Consider the following 19,121-nt stretch of genomic DNA (forward strand, 5'->3'; position numbering starts at 1 on the left):
AGCCACCAAATGCTGCTGCAGTTCTCTTGGTTACCTCATCCCTAACTCCCTTTTAGATTGTTCAAGGTCCGTGGTTGAACTCAAGACTGTCAGTTAAGATATTCTGCTATTTTAAAAATGGAGATTTTTTTAGTGTGAGGGCCGGGACCATAGTTTTACAATAGACTACAGAGGCAGGAAACAGGACTTGGGCAGGATGTTGAGCTCCTTCCTCCCAGCCTGTGTCTATCTCCTGTTGACATCAGCATCCAGGGTTGGACATGTTGTAGAGGTGATTACAGGTGTCATATGCAAAACTCTCAAGTGCCTCGCGTGTATACACTAAGAGAATGGTCACATGACCACTTGGAGCCTGATTGGCCGTCATTGCTTCAGGTAAAAGGGACAGAGTAGTCTAGGTAAGATCTAGACTTCTAGAGAACTGTCACAGATCTCTGTCTTGTGGGACAGGACAGGCCCTCTAGATACTTTTTCTGTTAGAAAGTTCCCTGGGCCAGGACTAGGACCTGGCGAAAAGCGAGACGCTGAGAGTGGCCTATACTTTGGTCTGTGTTTTTATCCACTGCCTTCTGTCTCCATCCCTTTCTCTCATCTTTCTTCACTTCTTCTTGCTGTCATTTTAAACTTTTAAACATTTTTTAGGCCTGTGCATCCGTGGCATTTTGTTTTTCTCCCTTCCTCTCTACAAGGGTGTAAGGGGCCCCGTCCCATGCATGGAGGTGAGGGAAAAGTCACTGGACAGTCCTGTCCAGATCCGGCCCTCCGGTGGCAGGGTGGTGATGGGAAGGCATGCAGCAGAGGCTGGGAGGAATGTGTACTCTTCCTTAGCTCACAGGATCATATGTTGGTTCTTTCTTTGGTGTCTGTGTGCTTTCCAGGCAGCACTAGATCTCTGCAGTGCCCACGGTGGGCCAGGCCAGCCAAGCACCTCATACTCTAAATCAGCACGTCCATGTTCCAAATTCTTCTATGACTGCTTCATTGTGCATGTTTCCGCGGAGCTGCCTCTGATCTGTAATGTCTGAAGTAAGGCCTGTGACCCAAAAGTCATAAAATACTGTTGCCACCATCAGCACAACCTTCAGCCCAAGCTGCTTGGGAACCACATACACCAAAGTTTTTCTTCTCAGAGATTTTGAAACTTGATGGGATTGGTGGAGAGTACTGCATGTCACAGCGTGTTACCTACTTTGAGTTCATCTTGACCTTTTTTGGTCTTGTCTGATAAACATGGCACCCCTCTTGGGAATGCTAAGGGTTATCCTTTCACATGATGGAGTTTCTTTCTTGTTCTCTACCCACGAGGCCAGCACTGCTGTGCATAGCTAGAGTAAATTTCTTTTCAGTAAAGACAGTGTGCTCAGATGTAGCCTGCATTGTAATGCAAGGCCTCTGGCTCCACATGTATTGATGGTACGTGGTGCAGGTCCAAGGCCACCATCAGTATCTCCCCTAGACAAGTCATGCCATAGGGCATGCTAGGAGCCTCTGTCCCCCAGTGATTGTCCCAGCCTGACACATGGTCTGTGCTCCCATAGTTGGTAAATGACAAAAGCTTCGCAATTTCTGGGTGTTTCTCCTCTCCCCAAGCCCCAGCCACCAGTCTACAAGGGAGCCCTTTGGTGCCATGGAAGGAAAATCCCCAGAGATTCATGAGGTGGCCAGAGGTCTTACCAACTATTTCCTGCTCTAGATAAGTGGGCAGAGAAACCAGCCTTCGGGACACCCCTGGAGGAACACCTGAAGAGGAGTGGGCGTGAGATTGCTCTCCCTATTGAGGCCTGCGTCATGTTGTTGCTGGAGACTGGCATGAAGGAGGAGGTGAGGGGCACCCAGGTCCCACCTGCCAAATCATTTGACCCTCTTCTGTCCAGATCACCCCTGATACACACACACTTTTATTCTATAGCCACTGTGGAGGTATAGACCATTGGCTTTCAAACCTTTGTCCCCATGATCCATATTTCCCAGTGAGTCCCGGGACCCTTATTTAGTAAATGAAGTGGGGCTCCCAGAACAGGTGCACTTGTTCTGCTTGCCGTGCACTCTGACCTTTCACCATCCTGCCTCTTTCCTTTCCATCTCTGCTTATGATTTGGGACAATGCTCTGGTGGCTGAGAACATCCGTGACCTTGTTTATGACAGTCTTGCATTCGTGTGTGCTGTGGTTCTAAAGGGTATATTATGTATTGTATTTTATGTGATCCATACCAGAAATACTGGCATGAACCAAGCAGGGCAGCTCTTGTTTCTCCTCTTACATAGAGGGAAGCATGCAAGGAGTTCATGCCAGGGCAGAGCTAGATTTAAAATGCAAAATTCTTTGTCCTTTAAAGGATCTTTTGTTAATCAGGTGGTGGTGGTGCACACCTTTAATACCAGCACTTGGGAGGCAGAGGCAGGTAGATCTCTGAGTTCGAGGCCAGCCTGGTCTCTTATAGAGTGAGTTCCAGGTAGCCAGGGCTACACAGAGAAACCCTGTCTTTAAAAAAAAGAATCTTTTGTTGAAGTCTCACATGCATACAGAAGAACAGAGGCTCTGTAGATGAACAACACAGTGATTTTTCACAGATAAAACCTTGGTGTCTAATCTGGCCCAAATCAAGACCGTCCTGGAAGCTCTCATGATGGCTTCTGGTACCTAACATCAACTTTGAAAAGCCCCAGTCCATGCTTCTCAAAGGGGCCTGCTTTTGCTCTCCAGGAGAGTGACGACACTTTTGATTGTCATCAACACCTACCACCACTACCTGCTCATTCCCAGTGAAGAATCACTGGGTGTATAAAGTGTTGAGAAGCCTGCTGACGTATTGCTTAAGTCCAAGTCTCTTAAATCCTGGTCCACTATCCATTATACACCTACCTGTCTTGGTTGGTTCTTTATGTGTTTTTCTTTAAAAAAAAAAAAAAAAAAAAAAAAAAGTCACAATTAGGTCAGTGAAAGTTACATGCAGTCTGGTCTGTTTTCACTGATGTCATTTAAAAAAATAACTAAAAACTAAATTTATAAGATATGTAGTAGTCAGTAGTCAGTACTGTGAAAATAGAAAAGCTTTTCCATAGATCAAGAACTAGCATTAAGAAGGTCTATGTTCTGCCTGTCACCATACACTAGGCACACACAGCGCTCTTCATTCCTTGGAATGGTGTTGTAAGATGGGGAGTGTGGCTGCTCTCATAAGCAAGCTGAAGTTCCCCAGGGTGAGACTCAGCTCTGACTTGATGCTGCTGGCTTTTTATTGTCTTTAGGGCCTTTTTCGGATTGGGGCTGGAGCCTCCAAATTAAAGAAGTTGAAAGCTGCTCTGGACTGCTCCACATCTCACCTGGATGAATTCTATTCAGATCCTCATGCTGTAGCAGGTGAGCTCCAAGGACTGTCTGCAAACCCAGATGTCCTCAGTGGTGAGCAAATCCTAGTGAGCTCACGAGCTGAAAGAACAGTTGTCGTTTGAGGAGTGATTGGTCAAATGAAAGGACCCCCCATGAAATCTCGTAACATGCACCGTGTGTGTGTGTGTGTGTGTGTGTGTGTGTGTGTGTGTGTGTGTGCGCGCGCGCGCGCGCGCGCGCGCGCTGCAAGCCACAGGAAAATGTAATGGAGACCCATGTACGCCTTTTCGCTTCTTTCTGGGTTCTCTTCTCCCCCTCACTCCCTATTACTAAGCAAAGGTGAAGAAGATAGCTGTGACTATCTTCTTGGAATGCCAGGGATTGTCTTTCTTTTATGTGGTCGAGTCTCTTTCTTATCTTCTACCCACGAGGCCAGCACTGCTTTGCATGGCCAGAGTAAATTTCTTTTCGGTTGAGACAGTGTGCTCAGATGTAGCTTGTATTTATTTTGAAGATGTATTTCTTCCTTCCTGTCACACTCATGACCTACGTTTGCCTGGAGAAATTTTGTATGTTAATAGAATTACCTTAAAGCGAATTTTATTTTCCATTGCTCTCTTGGTGTATTTTTGCAAGGAACTGAATTTCTTTTGCAAGGTTTCATTCTCTAAGCCCTGCTGCCAAATTATGATTTGTTTTGTGCAGCTTGGAAGACTGTACGTGAGGTACTTTCGTTTGCAGAGCGCCGCAGCTTTGGCCCCCACTGCATACTCAGGATGTGTTCATGGTTTCAGGTGCTTTGAAGTCCTATTTGCGGGAATTGCCTGAGCCCTTGATGACTTTCAGTCTGTATGAAGAATGGACACAAGTTGCAAGGTAAGTTTAGAGTGTTCAGAGTTTGGAAAGTTCAAAGCAGCGATGAACCACTGTGCCCCATTTGTAAGTCCTTGTATTCTAGGAATCATGGGATACTGAAATAGCATGCATAAGGATGTGTCCCTGTTCTGCCTGCATCCAGAGTGAACACACTCAGTATTGCTAGGATAAAAAGCTCCTGGATTATGCTTTTGTTCGAACTGGTATGGCTTCACCCACATTAATGAACTGCTGATCTCAAACCCCTTTATAGTGAAAGCAGTTCTGCAACTGGGGTCATGCATTAGAGGGCAGCTGTCTGTGCTCCTGGCTGTTTGCAGGCTCAGTGGATCAGCAATGGAATGGGAGCCTTACTTGCAGTAGTAACTTGCAGTAAAACAGTGTCCACTGCGTGCTAAGCTTTGCCCCACTCCCTCCTGCCATTCTTAATAAGCATCAAGCATCCAAAATAGGCACATGTTATCTTCATTGTATAGATAGAGAAACTGGGGCTTCGGAAGGAGCTGGGCCAAGAAATTGTCAGGGCTGGCATCCAAGATGGAGACCTATCTGCCCAAAGGCTCCACCCATTCTATGATTTTGTCCTCCACCCTCAGCTTCAACCCGCCTCGTAACAGGACAGTGTATTTCAAATGCTCTCAGCGTCTTGGCCAGCCAGGTCAAATGCTCTCAGCGTCTTGGCCAGCCAGGTGATCTCCTTGTTACCTTTCACTTCCTCTCTTAATTGCCTAATTTTTCAGTCTGAGGAAGGAAGAACTGGTCTCACCTCCACTCCTGCCCCTCCCCCTTGGCTCACCCTGTCACTTTCCTACTGAACTGACCATAGATAGAGTAGATAGAGCCATTTGTGGTGAAGCTGTGTGGCTTCTCAGGAATCTGCAATCACTGTGGACCAAGACACTTTCTCCCTGATAGACCATGAGGTTTTAAGTTCAAGGACAAGCTCTTAGTCTGTCTTGGGACTGAGTTAAATGAATCAGCAGTCACATGAATGGGGTTTCTTATATCAGGTAGTCTCCACCTCAACTCTCCTAGGTTCCTAGACTCTAAAGTTCTTCCTTAGGAGGAGGTGTCTGTCTGCTGCACATAGATACTGTAGTTGAAAAAAGCCATCCTGTTGACTTGGTGCCTGGCCTCTCCAGTGTAATCAGGTGACTCCCTGTTCTGGAACTCATCAGCATCATGGGCACCTGCTACACTCTTTCTAGAGGACGGAGTGGTTGCTCTGTGGGTTCTTTCCTTCCTGTCTCGTGTTTATGGAAGTTTGTCCATCAAAGTTGTGTGGAGCCAGAACTCTTATACCTGCTCCACATGGGAATTAGCCCCAGCCTGGAGCTTTGGAGCAGAGTTGACAGCAAGAGAGACCTGAGGTCTGGGCTCCTGGGAGCTTGGGAGTTGATCTGTGGCCAGGCTGCCTTTATGTTAAGGAAAGCTAGGCTTCATAATGCTGCTAATTAACATAAACATGCCTAGACAGAATTTCAGTGGCATCTGCTTGTGCCAAGCCTGGGGCATGGTGATTTCACAGGATTTGCCTCTAGCCTTGAGGTCATTCAACAGAATCAGCATTCTTCCCTGTCCTGCAAAGCTTGGTGAGATGAAGTACCTGCTCCCAGTCAAATAGCATGGAACTGGGATTAGACTCCAGATCTGCTCATTTCCCAGATCATTGCTATCTTGCAGACAAGCTTCACTTGATAAAGAACATGCATTAGCTTTCTGCTATAAGAAATACGTGGCATAATCAGCCTAAAGGAGGGCAGGTTTGCTGTGGTTCTTGGGTTCCAAGGTTCAGTTCCTGTTGCTTTCAGGCTTATGGCTACGCCATACGTTCTAGTGGTAGAAGCATGTTCGCTTCATGCTGGGAAGTAGAGAGCAGGTGGGGACTGGGTCCTAACACCTTCCTCCAGGATCCAAGTCTTCCAACTGCACTCTACTTCAGGAAGGTACCAACATCTCCTGCTAGCACCACAGACTGACAACCAAGCCTTTAGCACAGGTACCTCTAAGAGACATTTCAAATCTGAGTTATAATAACACATTAATATGGGTACTAATAATGTGTGCATTTATAAATTCTTGTGTATATTTCTTTCCTAGTGTGCAGGATCAAGACAAAAAACTTCAATATTTATGGACAACATGTCAGAAGTTGCCACCACAAAATTTTGTTAACTTTAGGTATGTGTATGATATATTCTGTTGCTGTGATAAACATCGTAATCAAAAGCTACTTGGGGTGGGAAGGGGTTTGTCTTTAAGGTTACAATCCATCATTGAGGGAAGCCAAGGCAGGATGCAGGGCAGGAACTCGGAGGCACAAACTGAAGGAGAGACTGTGGGAGACACTGTTTTATGCTTACTCCAGCCTTACTACTTAGCTATCACAGCCTGGGCCAACCTGCCCAAGGATGGCACTATCTGCAGTAGGCTGGGCCTCCTACATCAGTCATTAATCAAGAAAAAGCACCGGAGACATGCCCACAGGCCAGTCCGCTAGACGCTTTTCCTCAGCCTTACCTCTTCCCAGGTGTGTCAGGTTGACATCAAACTAGCCATCAGAGTGTATATGATTCTGTAAAGGAAGCTTCAGTGACGCTGGAGTGGATATGTTTCTTCCGAGGTGACCCTACCTCAAGCGTGCTTGGCACATTCAGAAGGCTTTGCAGAGTAATACAGAGCTGCTGGGATGGGGTGGGTGTGCATGCGCTGCTGTGCACTAGCATTTGGGTGATGTTGATATGCAGGTGGTCTGATGGTGTGGACACTGCAGCTGTTAGCAGAGGCATTGCTGTAAGCAGCTTCCGTAGCTGTACGTTGTGTTTGCAGTCCGAGCTGCCCTATGTGAATGCACGGTTACTCAGTAGTTACTGTTTCTGTGCCCTTTCATAGGAAGTAGTGCTCAAGTCACTGTACAGTGGAGAGTACATTTCATTATGCTAGTAAATGATGTCTCTAAGAAAACTTCCCATGATAAACTTCTGGGACTGCAGTTTTCCCTTGGACTTCTATAGCTCGGCAGAGGTGTAGAGGAAAGGGAGCGCCAGGGAATTAATTGTCTGTTAAAACCAAGCAAAGGGTCCAGCAAGATGGCTCCGTGGGTAAAGACCCTTGCTGCTGGGCCTGACAGGCTGAGTTCCTGAAACCCACAAGAAAGAGGGAGAGAACTGACTCCCGCAAGATGTGTCCTTTTGTCCTCTCTCACTCTCCCACTCCTCTTCCTCTAATACACAGGAATAAATGTTATTAAAACTTAAAAACACACCTTTCAAATCAGACGTTTTTTTTTCTTAAGAGATTTGTTTAAAATCCATTTTGCAGGTGATTTGTGTGAAATGTTACCTGACTTAAGCTTGATCTTGGTCTTTGTCTCAGCTGCATCTGATATTCCCTGTCCACATCTGAAGGGTTGGCTTGCCTTGTGAGCTGGTGGTATCTGTAACGTCCCTTGTTGATAAAGTGTAACAGACTTGGCTCAGAAATGGCAGACAATGGGAATCTCCTCGGGGTGATGTGGGAACTCAGTTACAGTCCTTAGTGTGTTGGGGTTTGACCTTTTGGATTATTTCTTTTTCTCTGTAACTTTTACTAATTGTGGGTTTTTTTCTTTGTTTGTTGTTATTTTTTTATATAATAATTAAGGACATTCTTATGATTCCAAGTTAAAAAGATTTACATTGAAAAATCTCTTGTCCCTAGCCACCTAGTTCTTCTGAGATACAGAATCTACAATTTCTTCAGTATCTGTCCACTCTACAAGAGCCTCTGTGTGCATGTGTGTGTGTGCCCATGTGCAAGTACATTCATAATGCATATTTTTTCTTTCATTGCCCACTTTTTTAAAAATAACATTTTCTTATTTGAGAATTTCATTAATGTATACAATGCATTGTGGCTGTACTCACCATGTCCCGCCTCCCTCTTCCCCTGAACCTCCTTTTTTTAGCCTGGAGGATAGGATACATTGTGCATGCCATCTCTCCTTTGCCTGCTTTGCTCCATATCTTCGTTTAATACATCTTGTAGATTTTTCGGTATCACTACATGATTTTTGTGGTTGTATGTATAGGACATTACTGTAGATCAACATAGCTACACTTTACCTAACCTGTTCCTTGTTAATAGATACCTGGTTTGTTCATACTGTTTCATTTTTATACTAAACGTATAACAGCATATGTCTATGTAGTAAATTGGATATTTTCATAATTAAAATGAGGGTTTTCAACTATAGTTTCATTTTTTTAAAAACAATTTTTATTAAATATATATTAAGCCCACTATTAATCACAGTGTAATTAATGTAGGAGTAAAGGAAATAGATTATAAAGGAAAATTAAATTAGAAATAGATATGGTGAAATCAGTGTGATGGTGTTGGACCTGTTTTCTCCTTCCAAGCCTTCAGTAATCTGTCTATAATAAAGTTCACAAGAGCCGGGCGGTGGTGGCGCACGCCTTTAATCCCAGCACTTGGGAGGCAGAGGCAGGCGGATCTCTGTGAGTTCGAGGCCAGCCTGGTCTCCAAAGCGAGTTCCAGGAAAGGCGCAAAGCTACACAGAGAAACCCTGTCTCGAAAAACCCAAAAAAAAAAAATAAATAAATAAAAAATAAAGTTCACAAGAAGTGTGAGCAGCACCATCCGTGAGCCAGGCCCCAGGTCGGCAGCAGCCTGTAGTAAGGGCCTGAGTCGTCTGTGCCAGGCACACAGCAGGGCAGGGACACTCGCAGTGTCCGACAATGCGCCTGCTCTTCTGTTTGTCTCCTAGGTATTTAATCAAGTTCCTTGCAAAGCTTGCCCAGACCAGTGATGTAAATAAAATGACTCCTAGCAACATTGCCATTGTGCTGGGCCCTAACCTGTTGTGGGCCAAACAAGAAGGGTAAGTGATTCTTCTCTACCTCATGCTTAAGTTTCTTCTTCCTGGCAATTAGCATGGGGAGTGATGGCATTCAGGAGACACGATCTCGGACTGCAGGTGACTTCAGTCCCTCATGGGCTCATGTTTTAAACATTTGTTTCCCAGCTCATGGCATTGTTTATGGGGTTGTAGAGCTATTGAGAAATGGGGCCTGGCTGGTGCAGGTAGGTCTCTAGGGGTTGCCTTTGAAGGTAACGCCTGGCCCCTGGTTCCTAGGAGCCTGCTTAATCACCTCCATGTGAACATCTTCCGCAAAACAATTCTGCTGCCATAGTTCTTTCACCTTGGTATGATGGAAACCATGAGCCAAGACAAACCTCTGCTTCCTTAAGTCTTTTTGTCCTAGCAGTGTAAAAGTAACTGATACAGCCCTAAGCAGAGTGACTTCACAGGGTTGCATTTAGGAAGCTTTGGCTGGCATTGATCAGTGTGGGTTAAGTAGAAGAGGTGGGCACAAGGGATCAACTGGAGAGCAGTCATCATCTGAGCATGGTCTCTATCCTCACACATTATCTTTTGCAGTAAATGCTGTTCTCAGATCCGTCGATGAGGATGCTGAGTCTGAAAAGAACCAGTAATGTGCCTGTTACTGTAGGGCTGTAGGGCAGGGCAGTGGTGGGGTCCAAACGCTAGTCACAGGGTCTGTATCCTTACCTCTCACTGCCTCATTGCTGCTGGCCAACTTTGCAAAGACATAATTCAAATCAGTCATTCACTTGCTCAGTGTGCCCAGTCTGGTTTCAAAAAATAGTTGTAAGCATAGAGGGTAATAAAACAAAATTATGCATAAATAGGAAGACAGGATAACTGCATAGATCATATGGCAAATAAACCCTGACCAAAGACACCATCATAGAAAGTGATGTAAATGTTTAACTCCGGGGACAAGAATGTCAAACTTCAAAAAGCAGTGTGGCTCAGCTGGTTAAAAATCAGTACATTTAACAGTAATAGACACAGCTCTCTAACACCCAGAAACTTGTCAGGAAACACCATAGACAAAAGCTAGGAAGGAGATGCTCCAAAAATCTGCAAAAGGCCTGAAAGAAAGCTTTGTGAATAATCAGCAGTTTTCTTTAAAAAGAATTGTTGGAATAGAACACACGTGGACACTTCCCCCAGTCCGGTGTGGCACTTCAGCATGAAGTCTGATCGGAATCCTCACATGAGGAAGGGTAGAAGGGTAATTTGCCAGCAGAGCTTGCATTATGCTGGAATTCAAAAGGATCTGTATGTTTTGCTTGGTTAGAAAATACATAATAATGTCTGATGGGGACCAAGGTCAAAATGACATTAAGACAGGAGAGGTTGGTTTGAGGCAGTCAGACCTGAGAATCAAGGATCCTAGGAATCCAGTAGGAAGGATTTGTTTAGGCTCACGGTCTCAGAGGTATCAGCTGGCTCCGTGGCTGTGAGCCTCTAATAAGGCAGACCCTCATGGCAGCAGGAATGTGTGGCAGAAAGTATGCCTACTTTGTACTGGCCAGGAAGCAGAGCTCAAACCAGAGAGGGAAGGGCCAGAAATCTTTAAAGGCACTGTTGGTAAAATTCCTTCCCAGAGGTGTAAAGCAGTGTCTGTCCCTTCTCCCAAGGTCCCAGCAACAAACTGAGGCATGACTCTGCCACAATTCACTCTGGGGAACCAATGAGTTATTTTCTTCCTTACAGAGCCTAGGTGGGGTGTGGTGATACTGTGTTCCCCAAAATACTGTGCACCCTAATAAACTTATCTGGGGTCAGAGAACAGAACAGCCACTAGATATAGAGGCCAAAAAAATGGTGGCACACACGCCTTTAATCCTATCACTTGGGAAGCAGAGATCCATCCGGATCTCTGTGAGTTTAAAGCCACACTGGAAACAGCCAGGCATGGTGAGTCACGCCTTTAATCCCACGAAGTGAGCCTTTAATCCCAGGAAGTGATGGCAGAAAGCAGAAAGGTATATAAGGCGTGAAAACCAGGAACTAGCTGGTTAAGCTTTTAGGCTTTTGAGCATCAGTTCAGCTGAGACCCATTCTGGATGAGGACTCAGAGGCTTCCAGTCTGAGGAAACAGGATCAGCTGAGGAATTGGTGAGGTGAGGTGGCTGTGGCCTGTTCTTCTCTGATCTTCCAGCATTCACCCTCATACCTGACTCTCAGGTTTGATTTTATTAATAAGAGTCTTTAAGATTCATGCTACAGTGGGGGTTACTTGTAGGGGTGTGGGCACTTCCCCCCACTCTGCTGCACCTGGAAAGCCTTACCCTTCAGAAATGAGGGCTCCTGCCATAGCCGCATAGTTGGAGCTCCAGTGCTCATCTTCAGCCTATATATACTCCATCCCCCACCCCCACTCCAGGCCACTTCAGGTAGACCCAGGTGGGTCAGGAGCAGCGGGATACTCAGGTGAGTGTCTCATGCCTTGATCTACCCCTCTGTGCAGGGGTAGACATCATCAACACACCCAGTTAGGTTGATCTTTTGCCAGGGTGGAGGTAGGGGAGCAGCTGAACTCCTCAAGATGTTGCTTGGCTCAGAAGATAGTAACTCATGACGCATACACTCCAGTGACCAACTTCCGCCATGCCCCAACTCCTAATGATACCATCAAATTATGAATCCATTGATTAGATCAGAGCCCTTATTTTCTAGTCCCTCTCTAAGATTGGATCCACTACTTGGGAACCAGCCCTTAAACACTTGGGGACACTTCATGTCTAAACTACAACTTAACATGTGAAAATCAGTTTAGGTCTGTTGAGAACCTAAAGCTTTGTGGGTGCATAGTAACCATCCGGCACATTGCAAGCTGTTCGATTTGGTGGCTCGGTGGTGAGTTTGATGGCAGTAATAGTGATTGTTTTTTTTTTTTTTTTTCTGAAGCCCTGGTAGCAAACCCTTTCAGCTTCTGGACTGTCTGTCACCTTGGAACCAGAGCATATATATGTGTGTGTGTGTGTGTGTGTGTGTGTGTGTGTGTGTGTGTGTGTGTGTGTATGTATGTATGTATGTATGTATGTATGTCACCCTGCCATGGGAAGGCAGGGATTTTGAGGATACTTAAAATCCATACACTTGGTGACATCATGGGCAGCAATAGTTTGGGGTGATCTTGGGTCTGCCTACCAACTGTGCTGCTGATACAGTGTGGAAATGCAAGCCCTATTCCAATCAACTTGAAGCCCATCTTTGTGTTGGTGCCCAGGTGCCCAGGCATCAGACATGATGGTTATCACAATCTGCTGGGGAAGGATTGATAGTAGTTAGGTAAATTTTCTTCTTGGGCCATTCCAGGCATACTCATAGGACCTATGGGTTTAAATTGTGTGTCTGTATGTAAATATTTTATCTGCCAGCAATTTTTGAGATCCCTGGCAGTTTACAGAAATGTGAGACTGTCAAGGTGGAACATTTTAATTGTGTGAACTTCTTGCAGAACACTGGCTGAAATAGCAGCTGCCACATCCGTCCACGTGGTCGCGGTAATTGAACCTATCATCCAGCATGCAGATTGGTTCTTCCCTGGAGGTAATCATGGTGCCAGTCTCATGGGTTGCTGAAGCTATGTGACAGTAGTGTACCACATTTTTAAAAAGAAGAAAACATGTTGATGATTATGTATTGGTTTCATTTTCTCATACTTCCCTTTAGATTTCATTCATGTGCATTTATATTTTGATATAATGATAATTATATTCTTTTCCATTTCCCTTAGTTTCACTATATTCAGACAGTATATATTGAATGCTTACTAGTTGCTATGATTGTATACTGTGTTCTCTGAAGGAACTTGGCTTCCCTGAGAAGGCAGCCACACAAACGGATCAAATAAACTTATAACGTAGTAAATTAGGGTATTGGAGAGAGAAAGGTTTGACAAACTCGGATGCTGAGAAGAGGGAGCCAGGATCTGTGTTCAGGAGTGACGCGGACCGCACAGAGGCCCTGCCTCAGTGGGCTTTCTTCCTGACTATCTGCAGCATTGTTTGCTTTATGCAAAGACACAAACTCAAGCAGGCAAGGCTCGGGCTGGTCGGAGCTGGTTTGTGCAGTCAGAGAGTCAGGGCTTCGTTCTGTAGCTGGTGGAATTTCCAGTTTCTCTTGTTGCGCTCCTGGATCCACAGAGGTTCTCATGGCTTCCTCTTCAGGAACTGGTTGCACGTGTGTTGAGTCCACATGTCCCAGCCCTGCTTTTCTCAGTGCAGCCCAACTGCCCAGTCCACTGCAGTGTGAGCTGGGACACAGGCCAGGCTGGGCTCAGTTCTTCTCTTCTGTCTTCCTGTTCTGAGAATCGTTTGTTGCTGTTGCTTAGTGAAGATGGGTAGGAGACTGAAGATTGATGTGCTGCCTGGGATTTCCTTCAAGAAAATGATTCTTGCAAAAAAGAAAAAAAATTGCTATAGGCAGTGAGCCTTTGATAATGCTTTTCATCTCTATTTTATATCAAGACTTTGATTTCCATCACTTTTTAAATGATTCAGTAAGTTCTCCATGCTCCTTGTCCCTTTCTCAAGTCTTAGATTTCTCTTAAGAGCAGTAGAGCTGTGTGTTCATCTGGCCTTTTTTGGCTTGCCTCCCACTGGGGTCACAGGATCCGTTCTTCAGATGAAAGTGCTTGAGCTGCCCTTGTGGAATATGGAGGCTGTCTTTCCACTGGAGTATTGGAGAGCTCCCCTTGTGTACCAGTCTCACATTTATTTATTTCTGTTATGACAGAGATAGAATTCAATGTATCAGAAGCATTTGTTCCTCTTGCTACCCCAAATTCTAATCACTCAACCCACACTGGAAATGACTCTGACTCGGGGACTCTGGAGAGGAAGCGACCTGCCAGCATGGCGGTGATGGAAGGGGACTTAGTCAAGAAGGAGAGGTATGTGTAGAACGGTTACTTCCACAGAAGTCGTAGACCATGGATCTGGTACTGGCTTAATGGCCCCTGTGTCATCCTGCCTCACAGAGTCTAGATCATTCAGAAACCAGACTGTCAGTCTCTGACCACAAAGTGTGTGTGTGGTGGGGGTGGGGATAAAGAGTCTGTTAGCATCCAAGCCTGTGCATCAGGCTTTACTTGACACGCTTATGTGCCCCGCAGTAGGATGGCTCACACATACTAAATTCACCTAAATGGCTGAGCGTTAGGAAACAAGAAAAGACACATAATTAGCACGTGGATTTGGGCTGAGGATCATATAAGGACAACCACATTTCCCAGTGAGCTGTGAAGAAACGTATTTTTGGCATTACTTGGCCTTACTACATTTGCTAACTGCTGAATCCAACATTTAGGTGAAGAAGCCCCAGAATTTGACAGTTCTGGAGGGGGAAATGTATGTTTTCAACTTAGAGGCAGCATGTTTCCATCCTATTGTCTATGGGCAATTTATGAGATGTTCAGTGCTAATTTAGGCCATGTATAATTCTTACCTTTAGAGGGCAACGTATCCCTGTGTGAGGCAACTTAGAGTAGCTCCACATAAGAGCTGTGTGAAACAACATGCTGTCCTCATACACATGGCAGAGTTGGCAGGCTCAGTCTCACAGTGGGCTTCTCTTGTTCAGCTTTACTTCTCTAGTCTCTCCCTCTGAAATACACCGTCATCCTTTATCATTGAGTTCTGATACCTGAGCATCATCCAGGTCCTTACCATTCTTCCCTGATGGCCTATTAGAAGAGTTAGTCCTTTGAATTTAAGTTATAACATATGGTATTACAAGTCTCACTAGCCCATGACACACAATTCTCAGCTGTCTTCTCTGCATATTCCCCAGTAAATTAATGGAGTCCAGTATCTTAATGTTCCAGACTTAATTAAAAAAGAAAAAAGGTTCTGAAGTAAGTCCATGCAGAAATGGTCTTGATGAAGAGTGTCTTCCTTCCGCCCCGTCCTCCAGGTGCCACCCTCCCAAAAGCAACTCTTTTTTCCAGCCGTATGTAACTCTCAGCTGTGTCCTCATGTGCACACACAAATGTTTCTATATTCCATGCAAGTTGAGAGGCAGTGCGGTGTGATCTTGCCAGCACTGGTATGCTTCTGGGCTTGGTTTCCACCTCCTTCCCACACACAGGTTTGAGATGGGAATCAGGTACTAGGGCAATCGACACAGAACATCATGTCACTCAACATGAGGCCTGCCTGTTCGCTTTCAGCTACACACACCAACCTGATGAGTGTGAGGTGTTGGCTTTGCTAAGGTTTAAAACTAGATCTGAGCGCTCGCTTTGGTAACTGGGATGACCACTGACACAACCTTGCCACTTAACTGCATGCTGGGCAACGTGGGTGGCTGTCCCGTTTGTGGTTTTAACCTGTGAGGACTAGAGGGCTTCCGTCTCTTTAGTTGGCTTGCGTGGTGTGTTGACTGTTTCTTCTCTCTGTGTAGCTTTGGTGTGAAGCTTATGGACTTCCAGGCCCACCGGCGGGGTGGCACTCTAAATAGAAAGCACGCGTCCCCTGCTTTCCAGCCGCCACTCCCGCCCACAGATGGCAACGCCTTGGCTCCAGCAGGCCCAGAGCCTCCTTCTCAGAGCTCTAGGGCTGACAGCAGCTCAGGGGGTGGGCCTGTCCCCTCTTCTGCGGGCATATTGGAGCAGGGGCTGAGCCCAGGTGACAGCAGGTAAGGAGCCCACTTCTGCTGGCAGTCAAGGCCAGATGCCCCTACCTTCTTCCAGGTGGCAATCTTTGGCATGGTAGCCATGCCCAAAGAATGTGGTGGCAGAGAGTGAGTCAGATTTGCTTTCACACCATTGGTTAGGGGAGAGAAAAGACTGCAGATTGCTTGTTTGCTTTTCTGTTTTCAGAAGAAGCAACACTTGTGTGTGTGCTTTGATGCTGGAAAGTAGAGACTAACCGGTGTCTAACGGTGTGCTCAGCCTATTCGGTGTGTAACTGTCAGTGTCCACCTCCCCTTTGCCTCTTGTCGTTCCATGTGCTAGCTAGGAAGCATTTGAAAGCAGTGAGCTAGCCGAGTCACAGTTTCTTGGCATTTGTCATCCATTCACTCATTCAGTAATTACATTCAGTTGCGCAGTTTCACCAGTGGCTGCTGTTGCACCAGGCCACCAGCACACTGGGTGACTAAGTGTCCCTCCACCACTCAGGGCTTTCAGTTTTATGGGGAGCTGACACATGGGTTCAAGGAAGAAAATAAGGTGGCGTGTTTTCTTAAAAGGCCTGTTCCGTCACTTGAACTTTTGACAAGCCACTGGGAGTCACCTTCAAGAGAAGATGCCTTCAGATTGGAGATTTTCATTCTGTTGGTGTTCGGTTCTCTGTGCTGATCAGGCAGCGGCCACAGTTTTCTCTCATTCAGAACTCATGGCGCTGTAGAAGATGAGCCGTACCAGAGAGTGCTTAAGTTTTAATTGTCATTGTTTTAATCCTCTTCGGCCAGCCACACAGTGCCATATGATCATATACGAGATAAAGTTAATGTGCACAAAACAAAACCTGTTTACCCATGCATAGTTTACCATACTCAGATGGATTGTCCTTGGAGAACTCTCATTGCATCTTTTTGGTTGAGGGAAGTGAAGTTGTTAACAAGATAGAACTCTGTCTGGTCTTGGTGGTGCAGCCCATAATCCCAAGGTACTTGGGAAGCAGAAGGCTCACAAGTTCAGGGCCAGTCTGGGTAACAGTGAGACCTTGTCTCAAAGTAAAAAACTAAAACTCAGGGCTGAGGCTGTAACTCAGGGCAGAGCACTGACCAGAAGTAAGACGTATGGTATGGCAAAAGATGCCAAAGAGAAAGAAGCACAAGGCAGGACTCTCTTCTCTTCTGATAGCTGGACTCAGTGCTGTTGTGCATTCCTGAGTCCTCCTTGATCCCCGTAATTTAGGGAAGTTCATCTTCAGTCAGGAGATCTGAAGCTTTGCCCTTGGCCAGGTTGTATGCATTGCTCTAGGTGCCATGCTGGCCTGTTAGTGGCCACTCTTCCATACATGGCTTGGTTTTTACGGTAAATATTTTTCTGTTTATGTGAGAAAGAGAGTATAAGCAAATGCACATATTTTCATTTCCTCGTGACAGTCGGTTTATATAACCAAAGCTAACTATTTAAGGAAGTAGTTAGTCTTCGCTGCAGAAAGAGGGATGGAGTGTCAGCCATCAGTCTCCCTTTTGTGTTAATGCTTGAGATATTTTTGTGCACACTTCACACCTGCCCTTTGGTGAACTTGACAGAATGATTGTAATATTTGGTATAGAAAGTTGTGAGCCAGGAAGTAGGAAGTAGGAAGCCTGAGTCGGCTCGTCCCCTGCTGCTCTCAGCTTTAGACTGAGTCATCAAGCAGGTCTCAGAATTTCTCTTCCCTTGATCCACATAACTGATGCTAGCTAGGCCCTTCTTAATCAGTGTTACTTTGCATTGTTAGTTTTGTACAGTAGCTAGCAAAAATCTCCAAGCCTTGTTTTCTTAAAATAATGTCCAGTTTAAGTACATGCAAAACAGAACTGGAGGTTTCTTGTGGATGCGCTGAAATGACTAGCCTTCATTTCTGTGGCAGAGTAGCTGAAACTGAGTCTGTTGCAGGGACTCTCAAAATGTCTTGTCTCTGAGTAAATATCAGCTCACTAGCCCGATACAAACTATTTAAATTTCAAATAACCCTCATCTCCCTGGGTTCTGGTATCCACAGGTCCAGCTGACTGTGGTCCAGAGAATTTTTAAAAACTGTTTCTTTAGGGCTGGAGAGATGGCTCAGTGGCTAGAAATACTTGGTGCCCTCCCAAAGGACCAGAGTTCAGTTCCCAGCACCCACAGGCTTACAACCACCTGTAACTCTAGTCTTCTAGCTTCTATGAGTACCTGCGCGCGCGCACGCGCGCGCACACACACACACACACACACACACACACACACACACACACACCCCTTAAAAACAAAACAAAAAAAACAAGCCACTGCATTGCACACTTTTTGATTGCCATTCTCCAGACTATACCCGTATCCAGCATTCCCATAGCTCCTCCACTGTATTGGTTATTATGAGAGTTGACTTAATGTATACAGAAGGGTGTTGACAGTTAGGTTCTAATGCCATTTTACATACAGGGCTTGAGCATCCTTGACTTTTGGTATCCATAAGAAGTCCTGGAACTTCCCACCCCCAAATCCCATACCAAGGAACAACTGTATTTTATGGAATGCTTAGCGTTTATACCAGGGAATGCCTGAAATCTTAACTTCACCTTTACCCCTCTCAGTCCTCCAAAACCCAAAGACACTGTGTCTGCAGCTGTCCCTGCACCAGGAAGAAACAACAACCAAGTGACCACAGGCCCAAGCCAGGCCCAGGCAGGTGGCAGCTCCCATCAGCTCTCAGTGGGCACACCTCACAGTGCAGCTGGTCCCAGCCCTCACACTCTGCGTCGAGGTAAGTGACCTGTACTCCTTGTACTTGGGGAGGGTGTAAGAACTTCCTGCAGGTACTCCAAAGAATCGGTTATGAAAGCTCTTAGAAATCTTTTTCATGGCTGTTACCGAATAATAAGCAGGCAAATCAGTCATTAAAAGGAAAAAACATCGGAAGAAACTGAAAAAAAAAATAGAGAAAAGAAAGCAGGAACTATAAAGCTTAGCAGCAGAAAGAAGGCTCTGCAGAGTCACTCCTGGATTTCTCGGGATTTGGTGTCCCAAGCTGTGCTGTGTTTGGGAACTACCGCAGCCTCTCTGCTACTGACCCTTGTGAGCCAGAGCTTCAGGGCTCAGGGTTTTCTGGTTCTGGAGTAACATCATCTCACCAGTTCCTACCTGTCTCCTTTGCCCTCCTCAACCCAGCAGCCAGGGCCATTGCTTTGAAACACAAAGAAGCTGTGCCACCAGATCCATCTCTGCACAGGCACAAGTCGTTCACTCATGCCACTGTTTGGGGGATGTTGTTGTTGTTGTTGTTATTGTTGTTTGGCCGGAGCATTTTTCTTCTTCAGTTCTCTCTGAGCCCCGTGCCGCAGGGCACATGTGGAGGTCAGAAGACAGCCTTGGGTGTTGGTCCTTGCCTTCCCCC

General features: G+C 45.7%; 1 protein-coding gene across 8 annotated transcripts in view; it reads left to right on the forward strand.

The window, feature by feature from the left end:
• Arhgap17 (Rho GTPase activating protein 17) overlaps positions 1-19,121 on the forward strand; it is a 91,322-nt gene that overhangs the window by 59,690 nt on the left and 12,511 nt on the right. For 5 of the 8 annotated variants that reach the window (XR_008222804.1, XM_052760056.1, XM_052760054.1 and 2 more), the window contains 9 exons: positions 1,694-1,821; positions 3,251-3,362; positions 4,127-4,208; positions 6,309-6,389; positions 8,977-9,090; positions 12,548-12,639; positions 13,828-13,984; positions 15,496-15,729; positions 18,322-18,491. Coding sequence is in view for 7 of the 8 variants with exons in the window: in XM_052760056.1 (XP_052616016.1) it covers positions 1,694-1,821; positions 3,251-3,362; positions 4,127-4,208; positions 6,309-6,389; positions 8,977-9,090; positions 12,548-12,639; positions 13,828-13,984; positions 15,496-15,729; positions 18,322-18,491 (1,170 nt within the window). In the remaining variant the exon portion in view is untranslated. The remainder of the gene's footprint in view (positions 1-1,693; positions 1,822-3,250; positions 3,363-4,126; positions 4,209-6,308; positions 6,390-8,976; positions 9,091-12,547; positions 12,640-13,827; positions 13,985-15,495; positions 15,730-18,321; positions 18,492-19,121) is intronic. The other 3 variants (XM_052760060.1, XM_052760059.1, XM_052760057.1) reach the window with 2 other exon arrangements.

The sequence above is a fragment of the Peromyscus californicus genome, unplaced genomic scaffold (genome assembly GCF_007827085.1).
Source record: "Peromyscus californicus insignis strain IS unplaced genomic scaffold, ASM782708v3 Scaffold_4__1_contigs__length_199733344, whole genome shotgun sequence".
NCBI lineage: Eukaryota > Metazoa > Chordata > Mammalia > Rodentia > Cricetidae > Peromyscus > Peromyscus californicus.